The following is a 20,738-nucleotide window of genomic DNA, read 5'->3' on the forward strand; positions in this document are numbered from 1 at the left end:
AGCTGTCATCTGCGCAGGCACCGCCTTCAGCCCATTGATCTCCCTCCAGTGGGCTTCAGGAAAATGGTGCCTGCGCAGATGAGATCTCAGCTTGCCATTGAGCCTAGAGCTCAATTTGCGCTGACTCCGGGCGCCATTTCTTTGAAGCCCTCACCATCCGCAGGTATAGCAGCCGCCATTGCCCGAGCCCCAGCACGACAGCACCAGCCTCCGCCACAGCTCGAGCCCCAGTCTCTGCCGCAGCCCCAGCACAACTACTGCCCCCTCAGGTAAGACACCACCAGATTACAAGACAGACCGCATTTTTTTTCCCACCTTTTCTAGCTCTGAATTTGGGGTGCATCTTAATCCGATGCATCTTATAAAACGAAAAATATGGTATATTAAAAAAGATCTTCATACAGCAGTTTTTTGTGATTGCCAATATTCAATGTCTTTTTTGCACCAATGGACAGCAAGTGGCCAAATACAGGTTTTAAAAAAGTTGCTATATTAAATTCTTACATCTTCATAGATCTGTACTTACAAAAAGAATACAAATTTATTGATAATTAAAGTCACGGTATTAAAATTTTGCGTTGTTCTTGACAGATTGACTGATTTACTGTTCGTTGCCTAGGAAACCAACCACTGCTACTGTGTATCTTGTAATCACTGCACTGAAGGTGGCCCGGATTAGAAGCCAACAGCACAAGCCAGCAATCCGACAGTTCAACGCAGTTTTTAGAATACAATAAGGGGGGAGCTAGTAAGCACTGCAGATATTCGGCCCGTGGTGGTCGGTCTCCTGGGCAATAAGGTGAAAAGTGTTTCAAATTTTTTGCCATTTCTCAGATTTTCAACAGTAAAGTGCAAAAGTGCTCATCTCTAAAAGTAATATCCAACAGTACTCATCTGTGAAGGTGGGAATTTGCTCACTAAAAACACTGATCAAGAAAGGTTGCTAACCTGACCACTGGAACCAACATGATCCTAAAGGCCGCTTTACACGCAACGAGATGTCGTTGGGGGGTCACGGAATTCGTGACACACATCCGGCCTTGTTAGCGACGTCGTTGTGTATGAAATGTACGAACGACCGCCAACTATCAAAAATACTGACCTTATTGTTGATCATTGACACGTCGTTCTAATCCCAAATATCGTTGATGGTGCAGGATGCAGGTTGTTCGTCGTTCCTGAGGCAGCACACATCGCTACGTGACACCCCAGGAATGACGAACACCTTACCTGCGTCCTCCGGCAACGAGGTGGGCGTCACTTTCTTTCGGCTGCTCTCCGCGCCTACGCTTCTATTGGACGCCTGCCGTGTGACGTTGCTGTGATGCCGCACGAACCGCCCCCTTAGAAAGGAGGCGGTTCGCCGGCCACAGCGACGTCGCTAGGCAGGTAAGTCCGTGTGACGGGGACTAACGATAGTGCGCCACGGGCACAGATTTGCCCGTGACGCACAAACGATGGGGGCGGGTGCAATCAGCAGCGATATCGCTAGCGAGGTCACTGCGTGTAAAGTGCCCTTAAGAACTGGAGACCAGGGCTGTGGAGTCGGTAAGCCAAACCTTCGACTCCGACTCCGACTCCTCAAATTCTCTTGCACCGACTCCGACTCCTACATATATTGCTTATAGTTAGGTGAAAAATTTATTGTAGTACATGAATATGTGTATGTGAACATTAGACATTTAATAATTTTTATGATACAATAATCAAGATATTTGGATAGAACATAAAATATATTTATTGGATACAACTTTAGAACACAAAAAACTGTAATAAATTGTAAATATGTAATACACTATATAATATACAGTAGATTACATATATCGTGTGTGTATATACACTGTGTATATATATATAATATTACATATTTACAATTTATTAGTTTTTTGTGTTCTAAAGTTGTATCCAATAAATATTTTATGTTCTATCCAAATATCTTGATTATTGTATCATAAAAACAATTAAATGTCTGATGTTCACATTATACTACAATAAATTTTTCACTTAAATATAAGCATTATACTAAATGTTATTATTTAGTAAAATATTCAGCACATTCTGCATTGCACTCCTGTCCCCAATTTATTATATATTTTAGGAGTCGGAGTCGGTGCATTTTATACCGACTCCAACTCCGACTCCGACTCCACCAAAATGAGCTCCGACTCCGACTCCACGACTCCGACTCCACAGCCCTGCTGGAGACCCAATATCCCTTATGGAATGCAAGAAGGTGGCCGTTCCATTAGTTACATAGGAGTGACTCAGTAGAGTGGGCGGCCGCCAAAACTCATGGGAAAGCGCCGCTCAACTTTATCCACACTTACACAACCCTTTAGGGGGCACACACAGGACTTCAGCATGCTAGTTTATAAAAGGTACACTAGGGGCATCACTATATTTAAGTACAATATTTCGAGGGAATCTGTCAGGTGCAATATGCACCCAGAACCACGAGCAGTTTTGGGTGTATATTGCTAATCCCTGCCTAACCGTCCCTCTATACACTAGCATAGATAAAGGGATCTTTAGAAAAAAGTATTTCTAAAGATCGTATATTATATGCTAATGGGCATGGGGACTAGTCCCAAAGGAGTTTGTTCCCTTAGCTAGTCGGCCCACATAGAATGGTATCACGCCCCTGTGGGCATACTAACATGCCAACGAATGCACAGCGACGCTCACTCTTCATGGCAGCCGGCGGAGGATGGATGCGCATTGCGCATGATCCAGAGTGCCCGAGACTTCTGATCATGCGCACTACACTGATGCCGGGTGTAAGTTTCCCCGCTTCAGTGAGGTATAGTGCGCATGACTGGAAATGCAGAGGACTCCGGATCATGCGCATCCATCCTCCGTCGGCTGCCATGAACAGTGAGGTATGTGCGCGTCGCTGTCCATTCATTAGCAGACTCAAATGTCCAAGAAGGATGAGAGATTTTGCTAAATGAAATTCTCACCGCACAATCTCTAACAATTCCTAAAACAAGGAAGATTTGGAAGCATTTAAGACGACCGGGATGGATGAACACAAAACCTAAACACTTGCTAAAAAGGAAAAAAAAATGTTTATCAAATGGAAAGAGAGGCATATCTAAAGAAGAATATAATGCTGTGCGCAGGGACTCTATTGCAAGCGTTAGAAGAGCTGAAGCCAGTAATGAAGTGAGGCTTGCAAGGGAGGCCAAAAGCAATAAAAAAAAAAGATGTGAGGGGACACAGCCAACTTAAAATAATGTAAATCTCCTGGTCTAGATGAATTACATCCCAGGGTACGGAAAGAAATAGAGGAAATTGCAGAACCAATAGCCAGGATCTTTGAAAAGTCCTTCAAAACAGGAGAAGTCCTAGAAGATTGAAGAAGGGCAACTGTCCCTATCTTCAAAAAAGGAAGAATATGGAGCCAGGAAATTAAAGGCCAGTGGGCCTTAATTCTAAACAGCATGTTTGGAAGTACTTGGCTAAGAATACAGTAATTAACCAGAGTCAGCATGGGTTTGTAGCAAACAAGTCATGCCAGACTAATCTGATTCCCTTGTATGATGGAATCACAGACTGGGTGGATCAGGGAAATGGGATAGATGTAGTATTTCTGATAAAGTATCTCATACTACCCTTATTAAAAAAAAATGGAAAAAAGTATGGAATTGACAAGGTTATGGTTAGGTAGATTCATAACTGGCTCAGTGATCCTACTCAAAAAGTGTAATAAATGGTTGCTGGTCCAATTGGAAGAGTGTTTCAAATTGGGTACCACAAGGCTCTGTCTTGGCCGCAGTGTTCAAAATTTTTATAAATGAACTTTGGATAAACTAATGACATTGTCAGAAGATGCAAAACTAGGAGGGATAGCTAGCACTAGAGAGGATAGAGGAAGGATTCAGAAGGATCTAGATAATCTGGAACAACAGGCAGCGACTAATAGAATGGTATTTAAGAGGGAGAAATGCAAAATTCTACATATGGGCAAGAAAAACAAAAATAATACTACAGAATGGGAGGAATAGAGCTAAGCAACAGCACGTGTGGAAAAAGACTGGTATACTGATAGATCACAGACAGCATGAGAGTCAACAGTGTGAAGCAGCAGCAAAAACTGCAACACACAATTTTGGGAAATATTAAGAGAAGTATAATGTCTAGATCACGTGAAGGAATTATCCTCCTCTTTGGTCAGACCTCATCTGGCATACTGTGTCCAGTTGTGGGCAATACATTTAAAAAAAAAAAAAAAAACACATCAACAGACTGGAGCAAGTTCAGAAATGAGCTACCAGGATAGTGAGCGGTCTGCAAACTATGTCCCAAGAGGAACGGTTACAGGTTCTGGGAATGTTTGGAGTGCAAAAAAAAAAAATAAGACGGTTAAGAGGAGACTTAATAATAGTGTACAAATATCTGAAGGGAAGTCACAGCATAGAGGGATCATTCTTATTCTCATTTACACATGGAAACACGAGAAGACATGGGATGAAACCGAAATGGAGAAGATACAGATTACCGGGTTTTTCTAAAAATAAGCCCTCCCCCAAAAATAAGCCCTAATTGCGTTCAATAATGAAGGGTCCATGCAGCTAAAAAAGTTAAAGAATACAGCAAAACACTTCATTATAGACAGCGGACACCGTGCAATCACACTCACCAGATCTCACACCCGGCACCGCACATATCAGATCACACACACAGAATCACCCATCAGATTGCACACCTGCACTCACCACATCCAGTGATACCGATTTTTTTTCTGGCCAGCAGGATCTTGAATTGCAGTGCGGTGGAACACAAAGACCTGCAGATGGAATGCTTACAGGACCTGCGAAGCGTTCCACTGCACTGCGACCAGTCTTTCCCTGCGGCCGGTGGCATTCTGTACTGCCGGATGTGGTAGTGACTAGTGAGCGTGTGTACGTGTGTGTGTGTGCATAAACCATAGGATCCCTAAAGCATATAATATGGAATTCTATAGACCGCGCTCACAAATTAAGTTTTTTAACCCACAACATTAACCAGAATAATGGTCAAAAAGTGACTCAGTCTAAATATATAAATAGAATATTTATTAATAGATTTAAGTTAGATACAACAAAAAGGTGCTTCAAGATAGAAAACTTAAACACTGGAATTGGAAATGTAGCAAGATCAACCATAAGTATAATTAACAGTGTAGGGCGAAACACGTGTCGGGGTCGGGACGTGGTACTGGGACCGTATACTTTGGCAGGTATGATGTGCAATTGATTCTGTGATTATGTTTGTGGGTGACACAATATTACAGCCCTTCTAACTGCCCGGGCTATATGCCTCATGCATTGCGCATTATGTGTTTCACATGGTGTATACATATATAACGCTATTTAAGCTATATGGATATTCTCTTCTGTTTGGCTGTGTTCTGTGACACCGATACATTTTCATTGTATCATACAGTTGATATGTTATTTTTCACACACATATCTGTATTTTAGCAGTGTAGCGGGGGTTGTAAACCTTTCCTCACCCTCTCCCTCCACTTGTACCCTCTCCTCATATGAAAAAATAAAATACTGCATTTGGATGTCGATGAGTGCCGCCTGTTTCTACCTTCTCCTGGACATTATACATGGTCTGCATTCTTCAATGACATGCACCCGGCACATAAGGTATGAGATAAATAGTTAGATATCTAAGTGTGATCTGATGTACTGTATGTAAGTGTCGGCCAAAAGCAAGGAAGACAGCGTGGAGCATACCTGCCGGGAGCGCTCCCTGGAGATCACAAGGAGGACCTGGGAGCCACGCAGACGTCCAGGGTCTGGTAAGTATGAGTCTCCTGGGGAGGGTAGGGGTGTGTCTGCTGGGGGGGGTGTAAACTTAACCCCAACCATGTTTCGTTTCTCCAAGAATAAGACCTAATCCAAAAATAGCCCTAGCGCTTTTTGGGGGGCAAAAAAAAAAAAGTATAAGACAGTGTCTTATTTTTAGAAAAAGACTGTACATATTAGCAAAAAAAAAAAACATTTTGACAAGGAGGTTGATCAATGTGTGGAACAGGCAGACACTAGAGAAGGAGAGTTCTCATTCAATGGAAGACTTCAAATAGAGACTGGACACACATCTGTGTGAGATGGTTTAGTGAATCCATTGAGCCAGGGAAGGACCAGATGAGCCAGGAGGTCCCTTCCAACTCTACCATTCTATAATCCTATAAGGCCAGGGCCACACGGGGGACTAATGCGATCCCCGCATGACACTCTGATCACGCTGGCAGTACAGCAGGAGCAGAGTGTCATGCGAGTGTCACTGCGACTGAGGTCCGATCATACGATCGGGCCGGCGCGGAGGAGGGGCGGGCCGTCCCGGAGGAGAGGCGGGCGGGATTTATCTCCCTCTGTCCTCCGTTGCCAGCTATTGCCATTCTCGCACTGCATGCACGGTACACCGGTGTACCGTGAGTGCAGTGCGATCTTTCTCTCGCCCCATAGACTTGAATGGGTGTGAGAGAAATTGTCTCACATTACAGTTGTAGCATGCTGCGATTGTTTTCTCGGTCCGATTGGGGTCGAGAAAATAATCGCTCATGTGTGCTGGCACATAGCGTAATATTGGACTGAGTGGAATGCGATGTTTTATCGCACTCCGCTCGTGCCGATTTTCATGCCGTGTGTCTAAGGCTATGTGCGCACGTTGTGTTCTGTCCTGCAGAAATTTCTTCAGCGATTTGAACAGCACACGTGCGCTTCAAATCGCTGCAGAAACAGTCCGTAATGAAAAAAAAAAGCCGATTCCATGCGCTCTGACTGCAGCCCCTCCCATAGACAGAGCGAGACCTGCAGGCAGAGCGCAGGAAAGAAGTGACATGTCACTTCTTAGAACGCGCGCTTCGGGCAGCAGCCGAAGCGCTGCGCTCTAAAACGCCACATGCGCATGTCTCCTGCACAATCTCCATAGATTATGCAGGGGACGCAGAACGCACGCAGTTATGCAACGTGCGCACATAGCCTTAGGCCTAATTGGGGGCATCAGCGGGATGGACAGTTTGTATAAAGTGGAACAGAATGAGATGGTGCTGGATATGTGAAGTCAAATGTGTGTGGCACACTCTGCAAGACACTGAAGAACACATCAAAATGTTAAGGGCCAGATGGAAACCACTCAATGGTCACTGAGTGGTGAGAATATTTGCTTTCTTCTGGTGATTTGTATTGTTTATAGCAGCATTATCATCTGATGAGGTGCCCACTCTATATAGGGTGCACATCCATCATAAATATGCATTATCTGGTTTGGGAGCCAATTCAGATGTTTTTCTCCCCTCACCTGTGCTGAACCCCAAGCCAGCGGTCACACCAGTAATCTGAAGCCAACAGGTGGGAGACCAGAGGACAGTCTCCTACCAGGCGCCACGTCATCATTTTAGAGTGATGCACATGATGCTTCCCAGGTTTCCATCCATCGGCCACAGATTACTAGAGAGGCCACTGGACTGTCCTGAATCAGTCTGTGCAGACTCTTAGCTCTCCAGCCTTTGGAGTGAAGTGGTGCTTGCACACGATCACTACTGCTCATACACGACATATGCAGGCTCCAGTTCTATGGTGTGGTTCTGGTCCCAATGGTGGCACCCCAGCAATGACACATCACTTGTGGATAGGTGATAAATGTATTTGCTGGAAACACATTGTTATCCAACCATTTTTATAAGAAGCCAGATCACGGGGTGGGGCCACTGCAACATGTACGCTGCTAGTGAGCACCTCACTCAGACTCCAGCTTATAAGCCTCGTGAAGATGGAAAAGCCCAAACGGCAGCTCCCTACAGAACGTTCATTCCTAACTATGTCCCACTGACAATCATCATTTGTAGCAGGGAGCGTGGGGGGACCGACAACCAAGGCTCGATACAAGGGGGAGAGGGCATTGCTGGGAGTCTCTGAAGAAGGAGAAAAATGGCTTCCTCCAGAAACAGCCCCACACCTGACCATAAGTGTGCCCCAGTGTATCGCTGCTCCCACTAAGGCTAGTTGCACACTTGCATTGGGTTGAATCCGCTGGGTCCGTTGCTGCGCCGTTTTGACGCATCCGTTATTTTTTTGTTGTCAACGGGTCCGTTATTTCACAGGAATCCGTTAGCTGATTCCTGTGAAATAACGGACCCGTTGCATCCATTTGGCGTCCGTCTAACGGAATACGTCGGCTCAGTTTTTTTGCTTTTTTTCATTCTGGGCATGCTCAGTAGAAATTAGCGGAATCCAGCGGCGGATTCTGTTATAAAGCACTTTGCAACGGAATCCACCACCATAGGGATCCATTATAACTATTAACGGATGTAACAGAATCCGCCGCTCTGCGTCATTTTAACGCAAGCAATAAACGTTACATGCTGCATTCCTTCTGCCCAGCGGAAGCAACGCAGGTCCATCACTCGCAATCCGTCGTCCATACAAGTCTATGGGAAGCAGCGGAATGCGTTAACGGATTCCGCTGATTTCCATAACGGCGGACTGCAACTGAAGGGAAACAACGCAAGTGTAAAACTAGCCTAACCAATGGAGCAGAGCTGCATCAATGCACGTCAGGCAGGTGACGGGCTTCTCATATCACTGGTGAAACCCCCCAAACCTCTTGCACCGAATACAAGTGAAAAGACCCCCAGACAAGGATTAAGATGACTGAAGGGCAATAATGGTCTTGCTCTCTGTATAGTGATTTGCTTTCAGTAGATGCTGCGTTTGCAGTGAATGTTGCTGTATGTGTGCACGGTTCATGCTGAGGAATGTGAGGGGCCGGCAGCACGGGGCTCTGGAGGGGCCGGAATCAACAGGTCAATTGTGAATGACAAGGCGGCTTCTTGTGATGGACGAGGTGCAGCAGATCAGGCTGAGGTCAGCTCCCCATACAGGCCACGACCGGCAGACCAAAGCATCATTTTGGGCCTGATGTAAGTACAGGAATAGGGGGTCCGGAAGCATTGGGACAGGAGGATCAGCAATACTGAGGAAGAAGCTTTGTCAAGTGTTATTTTATAGGGGTCTGACAATGTTTTTTTTTTTGTTAGGCTAGTTTCACACTTGCGTTGGACGGCTTCCGTTGCATTGCGTTGTGTGACGGATGCAACGGATGTGTTGCATATAGTGGCACAACGGATGCTACGGATTGTACAAAACAACGGAAAGCTTTTTTTTTTTTCTTTACAGTTTTACCGGCAGCAGACTATTGTGAACGATCAGCTGATCGCTCTCAATAGCCGGCGGGCGGGCGCTCAGCTGAGCGCTGTCACATGTCGGCGGCCGGGCGTTCAGCTGAGCGCTGTCACATGTCGGCGGTCGCGGGCGCTCAGCTGAGCGCTGTCACATGTCGGCGGCCGGGCGCTCAGCTGAGCGCTGTCACATGTCGGCGGCCGGGCGCTCAGCTGAGCGCTGTCACATGTCGGCGGCCGGGGCGCTCAGCTGAGCGCTGTCACATGTCGGCGGCCGGGCGCTCAGCTGAGCGCTGTCACATGTCGGCGGCCGGGCGCTCAGCTGAGCGCTGTCACATGTCGGCGGGCCGGGCGCTCAGCTGAGCGCTGTCACATGTCGGCGGCCGGGCGCTCAGCTGAGCACTGTCACATGTCGGCGGGCGGGCGCTCAGCTGAGCACTGTCACATGTCGGCGGGCGGGCGCTCAGCTGAGCACTGTCACATGTCGGCGGGCGGGCGCTCAGCTGAGCACTGTCACATGTCGGCGGGCAGGCGCTCAGCTGAGCACTGTCACATGTCGGCGGGCAGGCGCTCAGCTGAGCACTGTCACATGTCGGCGGGCAGGCGCTCAGCTGAGCACTGTCACATGTCGGCGGGCAGGCGCTCAGCTGAGCACTGTCACATGTCGGCGGGCAGGCGCTCAGCTGAGCACTGTCACATGTCGGCGGGCAGGCGCTCAGCTGAGCACTGTCACATGTCGGCGGGCAGGCGCTCAGCTGAGCACTGTCACATGTCGGCGGGCAGGCGCTCAGCTGAGCACTGTCACATGTCGGCGGGCAGGCGCTCAGCTGAGCACTGTCACATGTCGGCGGGCAGGCGCTCAGCTGAGCACTGTCACATGTCGGCGGGCAGGCGCTCAGCTGAGCGTTCGGCCACCGCGAGACAAAATAAAGTTTGTGATTTACAAAAAAAAAAAAAAAAAGAAGAGCATGCGCAGTGAAATCCTACGGATTGCGCATCTCAAAAAAATTTTACATGCTGCTTTTCTTCCGCCCAACGCAGCGTCAAAATAACGACGCTGCGTCGTCCAGCAGATGCAACGCAGACACTTGCGTTACAGTGCGTCATCCATACAAGTCTATGGAGAATAGCGCAGTGCGTTATCGGACTGCGCTAGTCTCCATAGTGACGGACTCCGCTGAACGCAAGTGTGAAAGTACCCTTATGGGGAAAAGTGATTGATCAGTTGCCATACATAGTGTGAGCTACCAACACTTTTCTAGTGTTTTTATAGCGCTATTCAATTGAATCTATTGTTTTCTGTTATCAGCTGCTTGTAGGAGATCCATGATCAGCTGCTGAGGAAAACAAAAGTTAAGAGTTACCTATTATAGCAAATCAAGTCAGGTGTAGGATCAATGGCCGCAAAAATGGGGTCTGCACACAACTCAGATTATAGGGGATCTCAGTGGCTGTGCGCTCATTAATAGAAGGACCCCTCCTTTCAACAGCACCCTGCATGGGGAGAATCACTTTAAGAGGCTGATTTATATTATACAGTAAAAGTGAGTTGAAAGACCACCATTAGAGCAGAGGCACCGCGACAGCCTGATGATCACCCCGCCAATACTGCCACATACAAAGCTATGTGCGCATGTTGCGCTCTGTCCCTGCAGAAATTTCTGCAGCGATTTGAACAGCACACGTGCGCTTCAAATCGCTGCAGAAACAGTCCGTAATGGAAAAAAAAAAAAAGCCGATTCCATGCGCTCTGAGTGCAGCTCCTCCCATAGACAGGGCGGGGGATGCAGGCAGAGCGCAGGAAAATGTCATTTCTTAGAACGCACGCTTCGGGCAGCAGCCGAAGCGCTGAGCTCTAAGACGCCACGTGCGCACGGCTCCTGCACAATCTCCATAGATTATGCAGGGGACGCAGGACGCATGCAGTTACGCAACGTGCGCACATAGCCTAAAGGTGAAGACACGACTGCAGCATATCTTAAGAGTATGGGGACAAAGCGCCCCCCTCCCCCCAGTGGCTAGGCAGTGTTGGGCATTGGCAACGCCCCTCCCCCTCAGTGGCTGGGTAAGGGGCAGCCAGCGCTCCCCCCCTTTAGTGAGTGGTTAGGTGGTGGCCACCGCCACCCCACCCCTCCCCTCCCCCGGTGGCTGGGTTGGTGGGCAGCACCACCCCATCCCTCCCCTCCCCCGGTGGCTGGGTTGGTGGGCAGCACCACCCCACCCCTCCCCTCCCCCTCCCCCGGTGGCTGGGTTGGTGGGCAGCACCACCCCACCCCTCCCCTCCCCTCCCCCGGTGGCTGGGTTGGTGGGCAGCACCACCCCACCCCTCCCCTCCCCCGGTGGCTGGGTTGGTGGGCAGCACCCCCTGGTGGTGGCTGGGTTGGTGGGCAGCACCCCTTCCCCCCGGTGGCTGGGTTGGTGGGCAGCACCCCCCGGTGGTGGCTGGGTTGGTGGGCAGCACCCCCCGGTGGTGGCTGGGTTGGTGGGCAGCACCCCCCGGTGGTGGCTGGGTTGGTGGGCAGCACCCCCCGGTGGTGGCTGGGTTGGTGGGCAGCACCCCCCGGTGGTGGCTGGGTTGGTGGGCAGCACCCCCCGGTGGTGGCTGGGTTGGTGGGCAGCACTTCCCCCCGGTGGTGGTTGGGTTGGTGGGCAGCACCCCCCGGTGGTGGTTGGGTTGGTGGGCAGCACCCCCCGGTGGTGGTTGGGTTGGTGGGCAGCACCCCCCGGTGGTGGTTGGGTTGGTGGGCAGCACCCCCCGGTGGTGGTTGGGTTGGTGGGCAGCACCCCCCGGTGGTGGTTGGGTTGCTGGGCAGCACCCCCCGGTGGTGGTTGGGTTGGTGGGCAGCACCCCCCGGTGGTGGTTGGGTTGGTGGGCAGCACCCCCCGGTGGTGGTTGGGGTGGTGGGCAGCACCCCCCGGTGGTGGTTGGGGTGGTGGGCAGCACCCCCCGGTGGTGGTTGGGTTGGTGGGCAGCACCCCCCGGTGGTGGTTGGGTTGGTGGGCAGCACCCCCCGGTGGGTGGTTGGGTTGGTGGGCAGCACCCCCCGGTGGTGGTTGGGTTGGTGGGCAGCACCCCCCGGTGGTGGTTGGGTTGGTGGGCAGCACCCCCCGGTGGTGGTTGGGTTGGTGGGCAGCACCCCCCGGTGGTGGTTGGGTTGCTGGGCAGCACCCCCCGGTGGTGGTTGGGTTGCTGGGCAGCACCCCCCGGTGGTGGTTGGGTTGGTGGGTAGCACCCCCCCGGTGGTGGTTGGGTTGGTGGGCAGCACCCCCCGGTGGTGGTTGGGTTGGTGGGCAGCACCCCCCGGTGGTGGTTGAGTTGGTGGGTAGCACCCCCCGGTGGTGGTTGGGTTGGTGGGCAGCACCCCCCGGTGGTGGTTGGGGTGGTGGGCAGCACCCCCCGGTGGTGGTTGGGTTGGTGGGCAGCACCCCCCGGTGGTGGTTGGGTTGGTGGGCAGCACCCCCCGGTGGTGGTTGGGTTGCTGGGCAGCACCCCCCGGTGGTGGTTGGGTTGCTGGGCAGCACCCCCCGGTGGTGGTTGGGTTGGTGGGCAGCACCCCCCGGTGGTGGTTGGGTTGGTGGGCAGCACCCCCCGGTGGTGGTTGGGTTGGTGGGCAGCACCCCCCGGTGGTGGTTGGGGTGGTGGGCAGCACCCCCTGGTGGTGGTTGGGTTGGTGGGCAGCACCCCCCGGTGGTGGTTGGGTTGGTGGGCAGCACCCCCCGGTGGCTGGGTTTGGCAGCGCTCCCGGTGCTCACCTTTCTGGATGCGGAGCTGTGCGGCGGACGCCTTCTTGCTGCTGCCCTTGGTGCCGCCCGCGGACTCCTCCTCCTTCTTCTGCTGCTTCAGGGAGAACAGTTTGATCATGGTGCTGATTCCCCCGCGGGCCTCTCGCTGTCTCTCGCCCGGTTCCTCCGGCTCTCCCTGTGTCCCGCACCGGGGGAAGCTCCCGGCCTCCCTCCGTCCTTTCCTCCCTCCGCCTCACCTACCAGCCAGGCCGCAGCCGGGGCCGTCTCCGCCGCTGTCAGTTACGCACGGGAGCGCTAGTCAGGAGCCCGGCGCGCAGCACACACTAGGCCGGCTCTACCCCGAGCCCGGCAGCGGAAACACTGAGCTCTGCGGGCGCTTCACTCTGCTGCTCCTACTGCGCAGCTTCGGAAACACTGGTCCCGGCACTCGGCAAGTTCCGGAAACAGAAGGCTTGGCGTTCGGAAACCCCCTGTTCCTGCCCTCGGCTAATTCCGGAAACGTCCGGAAGAGTCGGTGAATCGGTCCAGCCAGAAGCGCAGGCGGCGCGGAAATGACGCTGCGTCTGATTGTGTTGTGTAGTGGCTGCGCAGTTTATGTTCCGATATTTCAGAGCAGGATCACACAAGAGCCGGCAGGGGGCGCCCGACACTGACGCAAACCTCAGCCCAATTCGTTGTAGAACGAATCACTATAGAAAATAGCTGCTATTTTTCCTGCTGTGTGTAACCAGCCCCACGTCTAGCAGCAGAGCAGAGCGGTGGAATGGATGTGCTGTACAGGGCAGAGCGCTCGGTGGAATGGATGTGCTGTACAGGGCAGAGCGCTCGGTGGAATGGATGTGCTGTACGGGGCAGAGCAGAGCGGTGGAATGGATGTGCTGTACAGGGCAGAGCGCTCGGTGGAATGGATGTGCTGTACGGGGCAGAGCGCTCGGTGGAATGGATGTGCTGTACGGGGCAGAGCGCTCGGTGGAATGGATGTGCTGTACAGGGCAGAGCGCTCGGTGGAATGGATGTGCTGTACGGGGCAGAGCGCTCGGTGGAATGGATGTGCTGTACGGGGCAGAGCGCTCGATGGAATGGATGTGCTGTACGGGGCAGAGCGCTCGATGGAATGGATGTGCTGTACGGGGGCAGAGCGCTCGAAGGAATGGATGTGCTGTACGGGGCAGAGCGCTCGGTGGAATGGATGTGCTGTACGGGGCAGAGCGCTCGGTGGAATGGATGTGCTGTACGGGGCAGAGCGCTCGGTGGAATGGATGTGCTGTACGGGGCAGAGCGCTCGATGGAATGGATGTGCTGTACGGGGCAGAGCGCTCGGTGGAATGGATGTGCTGTACGGGGCAGAGAGCTCGGTGGAATGGATGTGCTGTACGGGGCAGAGCGCTCGATGGAATGGATGTGCTGTACGGGCAGAGCGCTCGGTGGAATGGATGTGCTGTACGGGGCAGAGCGCTCGGTGGAATGGATGTGCTGTACGGGGCAGAGCGCTCGATGGAATGGATGTGCTGTACGGGGCAGAGCGCTCGAAGGAATGGATGTGCTGTACGGGGCAGAGCGCTCGAAGGAATGGATGTGCTGTACGGGGCAGAGCGCTCGGTGGAATGGATGTGCTGTACGGGGCAGAGCGCTCGGTGGAATGGATGTGCTGTACGGGGCAGAGCGCTCGGTGGAATGGATGTGCTGTACGGGGCAGAGCGCTCGGTGGAATGGATGTGCTGTACGGGGCAGAGCGCTCGGTGGAATGGATGTGCTGTACGGGGCAGAGCGCTCGGTGGAATGGATGTGCTGTACGGGGCAGAGCGCTCGGTGGAATGGATGTGCTGTACGGGGCAGAGCGCTCGAAGGAATGGATGTGCTGTACGGGGCAGAGCGCTCGAAGGAATGGATGTGCTGTACGGGGCAGAGCGCTCGTGGAATGGATGTGCTGTACGGGGCAGAGCGCTCGGTGGAATGGATGTGCTGTACGGGGCAGAGCGCTCGGTGGAATGGATGTGCTGTACGGGGCAGAGCGCTCGGTGGAATGGATGTGCTGTACGGGGCAGAGCGCTCGGTGGAATGGATGTGCTGTACGGGGCAGAGCGCTCGGTGGAATGGATGTGCTGTACGGGGCAGAGCGCTCGGTGGAATGGATGTGCTGTACGGGGCAGAGCGCTCGGTGGAATGGATGTGCTGTACTGGGCAGAGCGCTCGGTGGAATGGATGTGCTGTACGGGGCAGAGCGCTCGGTGGAATGGATGTGCTGTATGGGGCAGAGCGCTCGGTGGAATGGATGTGCTGTACGGGGCAGAGCGCTCGGTGGAATGGATGTGCTGTATGGGGCAGAGCGCTCGGTGGAATGGATGTGCTGTACGGGGCAGAGCGCTCGGTGGAATGGATGTGCTGTACAATGGATGTGCTGTACGGGGCAGAGCGCTCGGTGGAATGGATGTGCTGTACGGGGCTGAGCGCTCGGTGGAATGGATGTGTTGTACGGGGCAGAGCGCTCGGTGGAATGGATGTGCTGTACGGGGCAGAGCGCTCGGTGGAATGGATGTGCTGTACGGGGCAGAGCGCTCGGTGGAATGGATGTGCTGTACGGGGCAGAGCGCTCGGTGGAATAGATGTGCTGTACGGGGCAGAGCGCTCGGTGGAATGGATGTGCTGTACGGGGCAGAGCGCTCGGTGGAATGGATGTGCTGTACGGGGCAGAGTGCTCGGCGGATGTGCTGTACGGGGCAGAGCGCTCGGTGGAATGGATGTGCTGTAGGGGACAGAGCGCATGGCGGATGTGCTGTAGGGGACAGAGCGCATGGCGGATATGCTGTAGGGGACAGAGCGCATGGCGGATGTGCTGTACGGGGCAGAGCGCTCGACGGATGTGCTGTACGGGGCAGAGCGCTCGGTGGAATGGATGTGCTGTAGGGGACAGAGCGCATGGCGGATGTGCTGTAGGGGACAGAGCGCACGGCGAATGTGCTGTACGGGGCAGAGCGCATGGCGGATATGCTGTAGGGGACAGCGCATGGCGGATGTGCTGTACGGGGCAGAGCGCTCGACGGATGTGCTGTACAGGGCAGAGTGCACGGCAGATGTGCTGTACAGGGCAGAGTGCACGGCAGATGTGCTGTACAGGGCAGAACGCATGGGAAGTGCTGTATGGGGCAGAGTGTACGGCGGATGTGCTGTATGGGGCAGAGCGCATGGCAGATGTTCTGTACGGGGCAGAGCGCTCGGCGGATGTGCTGTACAGGGCAGAGCGCATGGCATGTGCTGTATGGGGCAGAGCGCACGGCGGATGTGCTGTACAGGGCAGAGTGCACGGCAGATGTGCTGTACAGGGCAGAGTGCATGGGATGTGCTGTACGGGGCAGAGCGCACGCCGAATGTGCTGTACAGGGCAGAGCGCACGGCGAATGTGCTGTACAGGGCAGAGCGCATGGCGGATATGCTGTACGGGGCAGAGCGCTCGGTGGATGTGCTGTACGGGGCAGAGCGCATGGCATGTGCTGTATGGGGCAGAGCGCACGGCGGATGTGCTGTACAGGGCAGAGCGCACGGCGGATGTGCTGTACAGGGCAGAGCGCACGGCGGATGTGCTGTACAGGGCAGAGCGCACGGCGGATGTGCTGTACAGGGCAGAGTGCACGGCGGATGTGCTGTACAGGGCAGAGTGCACGGCAGATGTGCTGTACAGGGCAGAGCGCATGGGAAGTGCTGTACGGGGCAGAGTGTACGGCGGATGTGCTGTATGGGGCAAAGCGTATGGCGGATGTTCTGTACGGGGCAGAGCGCTCGGCGGATGTGCTCTACAGGGCAGAGCGCATGGCATGTGCTGTATGGGGCAGAGCGCACGGCAGATGTGCTGTACAGGGCAGAGCGCACGGCGGATGTGCTGTACAGGGCAGAGCGCATGGGATGTGCTGTATGGGGCAGAGCGCACGGCGGATGTGCTGTACAGGACAGAGTGCACGGCAGATGTGCTGTACAGGGCAGAGCGCATGGTATGTGCTGTACGGGGCAGAGCGCACGGCGAATGTGCTGTACGGAGCAGAGCGCATGGCGGATATGCTGTAGGGGACAGAGTGCATGGCGGATGTGCTGTACAGGGCAGAATGCACGGCAGATGTGCTGTACAGGGCAGAGTGCACGGCGGATGTGCTGTACAGGGCAGAGTGCACGGCAGATGTGCTGTACAGGGCAGAGTGCACGGCAGATGTGCTGTACAGGGCAGAGTGCACGGCAGATGTGCTGTACAGGGCAGAACGCATGGGAAGTGCTGTATGGGGCAGAGTGTTCGGTGGATGTGCTGTATGGGGCAGAGTGTACGGCGGATGTGCTGTACAGGGCAGAGCGCATGGCATGTGCTGTATGGGGCAGAGTGCACGGCGGATGTGCTGTACAGGGCAGAGTGCATGGGATGTGCTGTACGGGGCAGAGCGCACGCCGAATGTGCTGTACAGGGCAGAGCGCACGGCGAATGTGCTGTACAGGGCAGAGCGCATGGCGGATATGCTGTAGGGGGCAGAGCGCATGGCGGATATGCTGTACGGGGCAGAGCGCTCGGTGGATGTGCTGTACGGGGTAGAGCGCATGGCATGTGCTGTATGGGGCAGAGCGCACGGCGGATGTGCTGTACAGGGCAGAGCGCACGGCGGATGTGCTGTACAGGGCAGAGCGCACGGCGGATGTGCTGTACAGGGCAGAGTGCACGGCGGATGTGCTGTACAGGGCAGAGTGCACGGCGGATGTGCTGTACAGGGCAGAGTGCACGGCGGATGTGCTGTACAGGGCAGAGTGCACGGCAGATGTGCTGTACAGGGCAGAGTGCACGGCAGATGTGCTGTACAGGGCAGAGCGCATGGGAAGTGCTGTACGGGGCAGAGTGTACGGCGGATGTGCTGTATGGGGCAAAGCGTATGGCGGATGTTCTGTACGGGCAGAGCGCTCGGCGGATGTGCTCTACAGGGCAGAGTGCATGGCATGTGCTGTATGGGGCAGAGCGCACGGCAGATGTGCTGTACAGGACAGAGTGCACGGCAGATGTGCTGTACAGGGCAGAGCGCATGAGATGTGCTGTACGGGGCAGAGCGCACGGCGAATGTGCTGTACGGGGCAGAGCGCATGGCGGATATGCTGTAGGGGACAGAGTGCATGGCGGATGTGCTGTACAGGGCAGAATGCACGGCAGATGTGCTGTACAGGGCAGAGTGCACGGCGGATGTGCTGTACAGGGCAGAGCGCATGGGAAGTGCTGTATGGGGCAGAGTGTACGGTGGATGTGCTGTATGGGGTAGAGTGTACGGCGGATGTTCTGTACGGGGCAGAGCGCATGGCATGTGCTGTATGGGGCAGAGTGTACGGTGGATGTGCTGTACGGGGCAGAGTGCACGGCGGATGTGCTGTACAGGGCAGAGCGCACGGCGGATGTGCTGTACAGGGCAGAGCGGACGGCGGATGTGCTGTACAGGGCAGAGTGCACGGCGGATGTGCTGTACAGGGCAGAGTGCACGGCGGATGTGCTGTACAGGGCAGAGTGCACGGCAGATGTGCTGTACAGGGCAGAGTGCACGGCAGATGTGCTGAACGGGGCAGAGCGCTCTCCGGTATATTCCGGCAGGCCTGACAATGAGAGAGTGATGTCTGCAGAAGAGAAGGACGACCATTGTGTGGCTGTCCGTCCACTGAGTTGCCGATACATATGGGACCATGTTGGTGTGGCAGTCCATCCATTGATCCACAGCCCGCTGATGCACATGGGACCAACAATGATGGTGTGGCGGTCTGTCAGCTGATCTGCTGGTGCACATGGGACCGACCATGATGATGTGGTGGTCCGTCTGCTGATTTGCCGGTGCACATGACACCATGATGATGATCATAATCTATATATATAATTGCCTTATTCTGTCTGTCTGTCTGTCTTGCTCCAAAATTCTTTCACGGTGACAGTGTCGTTATAGTGACAACTGTCGGATTGGCCGCTGGGCTCGGCCCCCCCCCCCACGGTTTGGCCGCTCGCCTCGGCCTGGCCCCGCCCCCCGCATGGATTAGCCGCTCGCCCTGGCCCTCTGCACGCATCGCCCGCTCCAGCGTACACCGGCTCCCAGTACACATGTGCAGGGAGCCGGCATACGCTGACACCTCGCTCGCTCGGCCCCGCCCCCGGCACACGTTGGCATGCTTGGCCCCGCCCCCGGCGGACATAACTTTGCGATGCTGGGATCGTGACGGTGCCGGTGTACGCTGGCAACCATGATACACATCAGGTAACTATAGGAAGCGCTTCCCTTAGTTACCCAATGTGTATCATGGTTACCAGCGTACACCGGCTCCCGGTACACATGTGCAGGGAGCCGGCATACGCTGACACCTCGCTTGCTCGCCCCCGGCACGCGTTGGCACACTCGGCCCCGCCCCCGGCAGCCCCAGCATGGGGGATGGAGCACGATGGGGGGTGTGCAGCATGTAGGATGGAGCACGATGGGGGCTGCGCAGCATGGAGGATGGAGCACGATGGGGGGTGCGCAGCATAGGAGATGGAGCACGATGGGGGGTGCGCAGCATGGGAGATGGAGCACGATGGGGTTGCGCAGCATGGAGGATGGGGCACAATGGGGGGTGTGCAGCATGGAGGATGGAGCACAATGGGGGGTGTGCAGCATGGAGGATGGAGCATGATGGGGGGTGCGCAGCATTGGGGATGGAGCACGATGGGGGGTGCGCAGCATGTCGGATGGAGCACGATGGGGGTGCGCAGCATGGGGGATGGAGTACGATAGGGGGTGCGCAGCATGGGGGATGGAGCACAATAGGGGGTGTGCAGCATGGGGGATGGAGCATGATGGGGGGTGCGCAGCATGGGGACGAAGCACGATGGGGGCTACAGCATGGGGGATGGAGCACGATGGGGGGTGCGCAGCATGGGGGATGGAGCACGATGGGGGGTGCGCAGCATGGGGGATGGAACACGATGGGAGGTGCGCAGCATGGGGGATGGAGCACGATGAGGGGTGCGCAGCATGGGGGATGGAGCACGATGGGGGTGCACACCTCCCCCCAAAACACACACACACACACCGCACAACACACCACACACACACTGGGAACCACAAACACCGCCCTACACAGACACCCACACACACACAGACAACGTCGCACACACACACAACAGCCAACACACAAACACCGCGGCATACACAAATATACGCACATACCGCGCAACACACACTGCACAAAACATACCTCCCCCAAAACACACACACGCACCCCACACCCACACAAACTGCGCAACACACACAGCACCACACACACACAATGCTGCAGACACACAGTGCTCCACAAACAACGCAACACACAATGCAACACACATACAACACCACTCTCACACACCCCCACACCCAGACAACACCCAGAACATTTACAGCGCCCTACACAAACACTCGGCAACTACACACAACAACATCTATATATATAACACAAATCATACATTAACTACACAATAAATTCTAGAATACCCGATGCGTTAGAATCGGGCCACCTTCTAGTAATAATAATAATGCTCTTTATTTCTATAGCGCCAACATATTCCTCAGCTCTTTAGACAATTCAGAGGTTCATATACAAATATTCATAAGTAACAGTTAAGCAAAATACAATAATTAAAGCAAAAATAATGACAACCCTGCTCGTAAGAGCTTACAATCTACAATGGGGTGAGGTGAGGGTGACAAGGTACAGGTGCTTATTTACAGCAACTGTCCAGTCATCTCCAAGAAATGGGTGTGGCGGTCCGTCCATCCGCCGGTACACATAGCACCATGATGGTGTGGCGGTCCAT

The 20,738-nt window shown here is 54.3% G+C and overlaps 1 protein-coding gene across 1 annotated transcript in view; it reads right to left on the reverse strand.

The window, feature by feature from the left end:
* UBE2M (ubiquitin conjugating enzyme E2 M) overlaps positions 1-13,371 on the reverse strand; it is a 28,221-nt gene extending 14,850 nt beyond the window's left edge. The window contains exon 1 of the mRNA XM_075328738.1: positions 12,929-13,371. Within this exon, the coding sequence (XP_075184853.1) occupies positions 12,929-13,037 (109 nt within the window). The 5' untranslated portion in view covers positions 13,038-13,371. The remainder of the gene's footprint in view (positions 1-12,928) is intronic.
* Positions 13,372-20,738: the final 7,367 nt, after the last annotated feature.

Source organism: Anomaloglossus baeobatrachus, chromosome 11 (assembly GCF_048569485.1).
Source record: "Anomaloglossus baeobatrachus isolate aAnoBae1 chromosome 11, aAnoBae1.hap1, whole genome shotgun sequence".
Lineage (NCBI taxonomy): Eukaryota > Metazoa > Chordata > Amphibia > Anura > Aromobatidae > Anomaloglossus > Anomaloglossus baeobatrachus.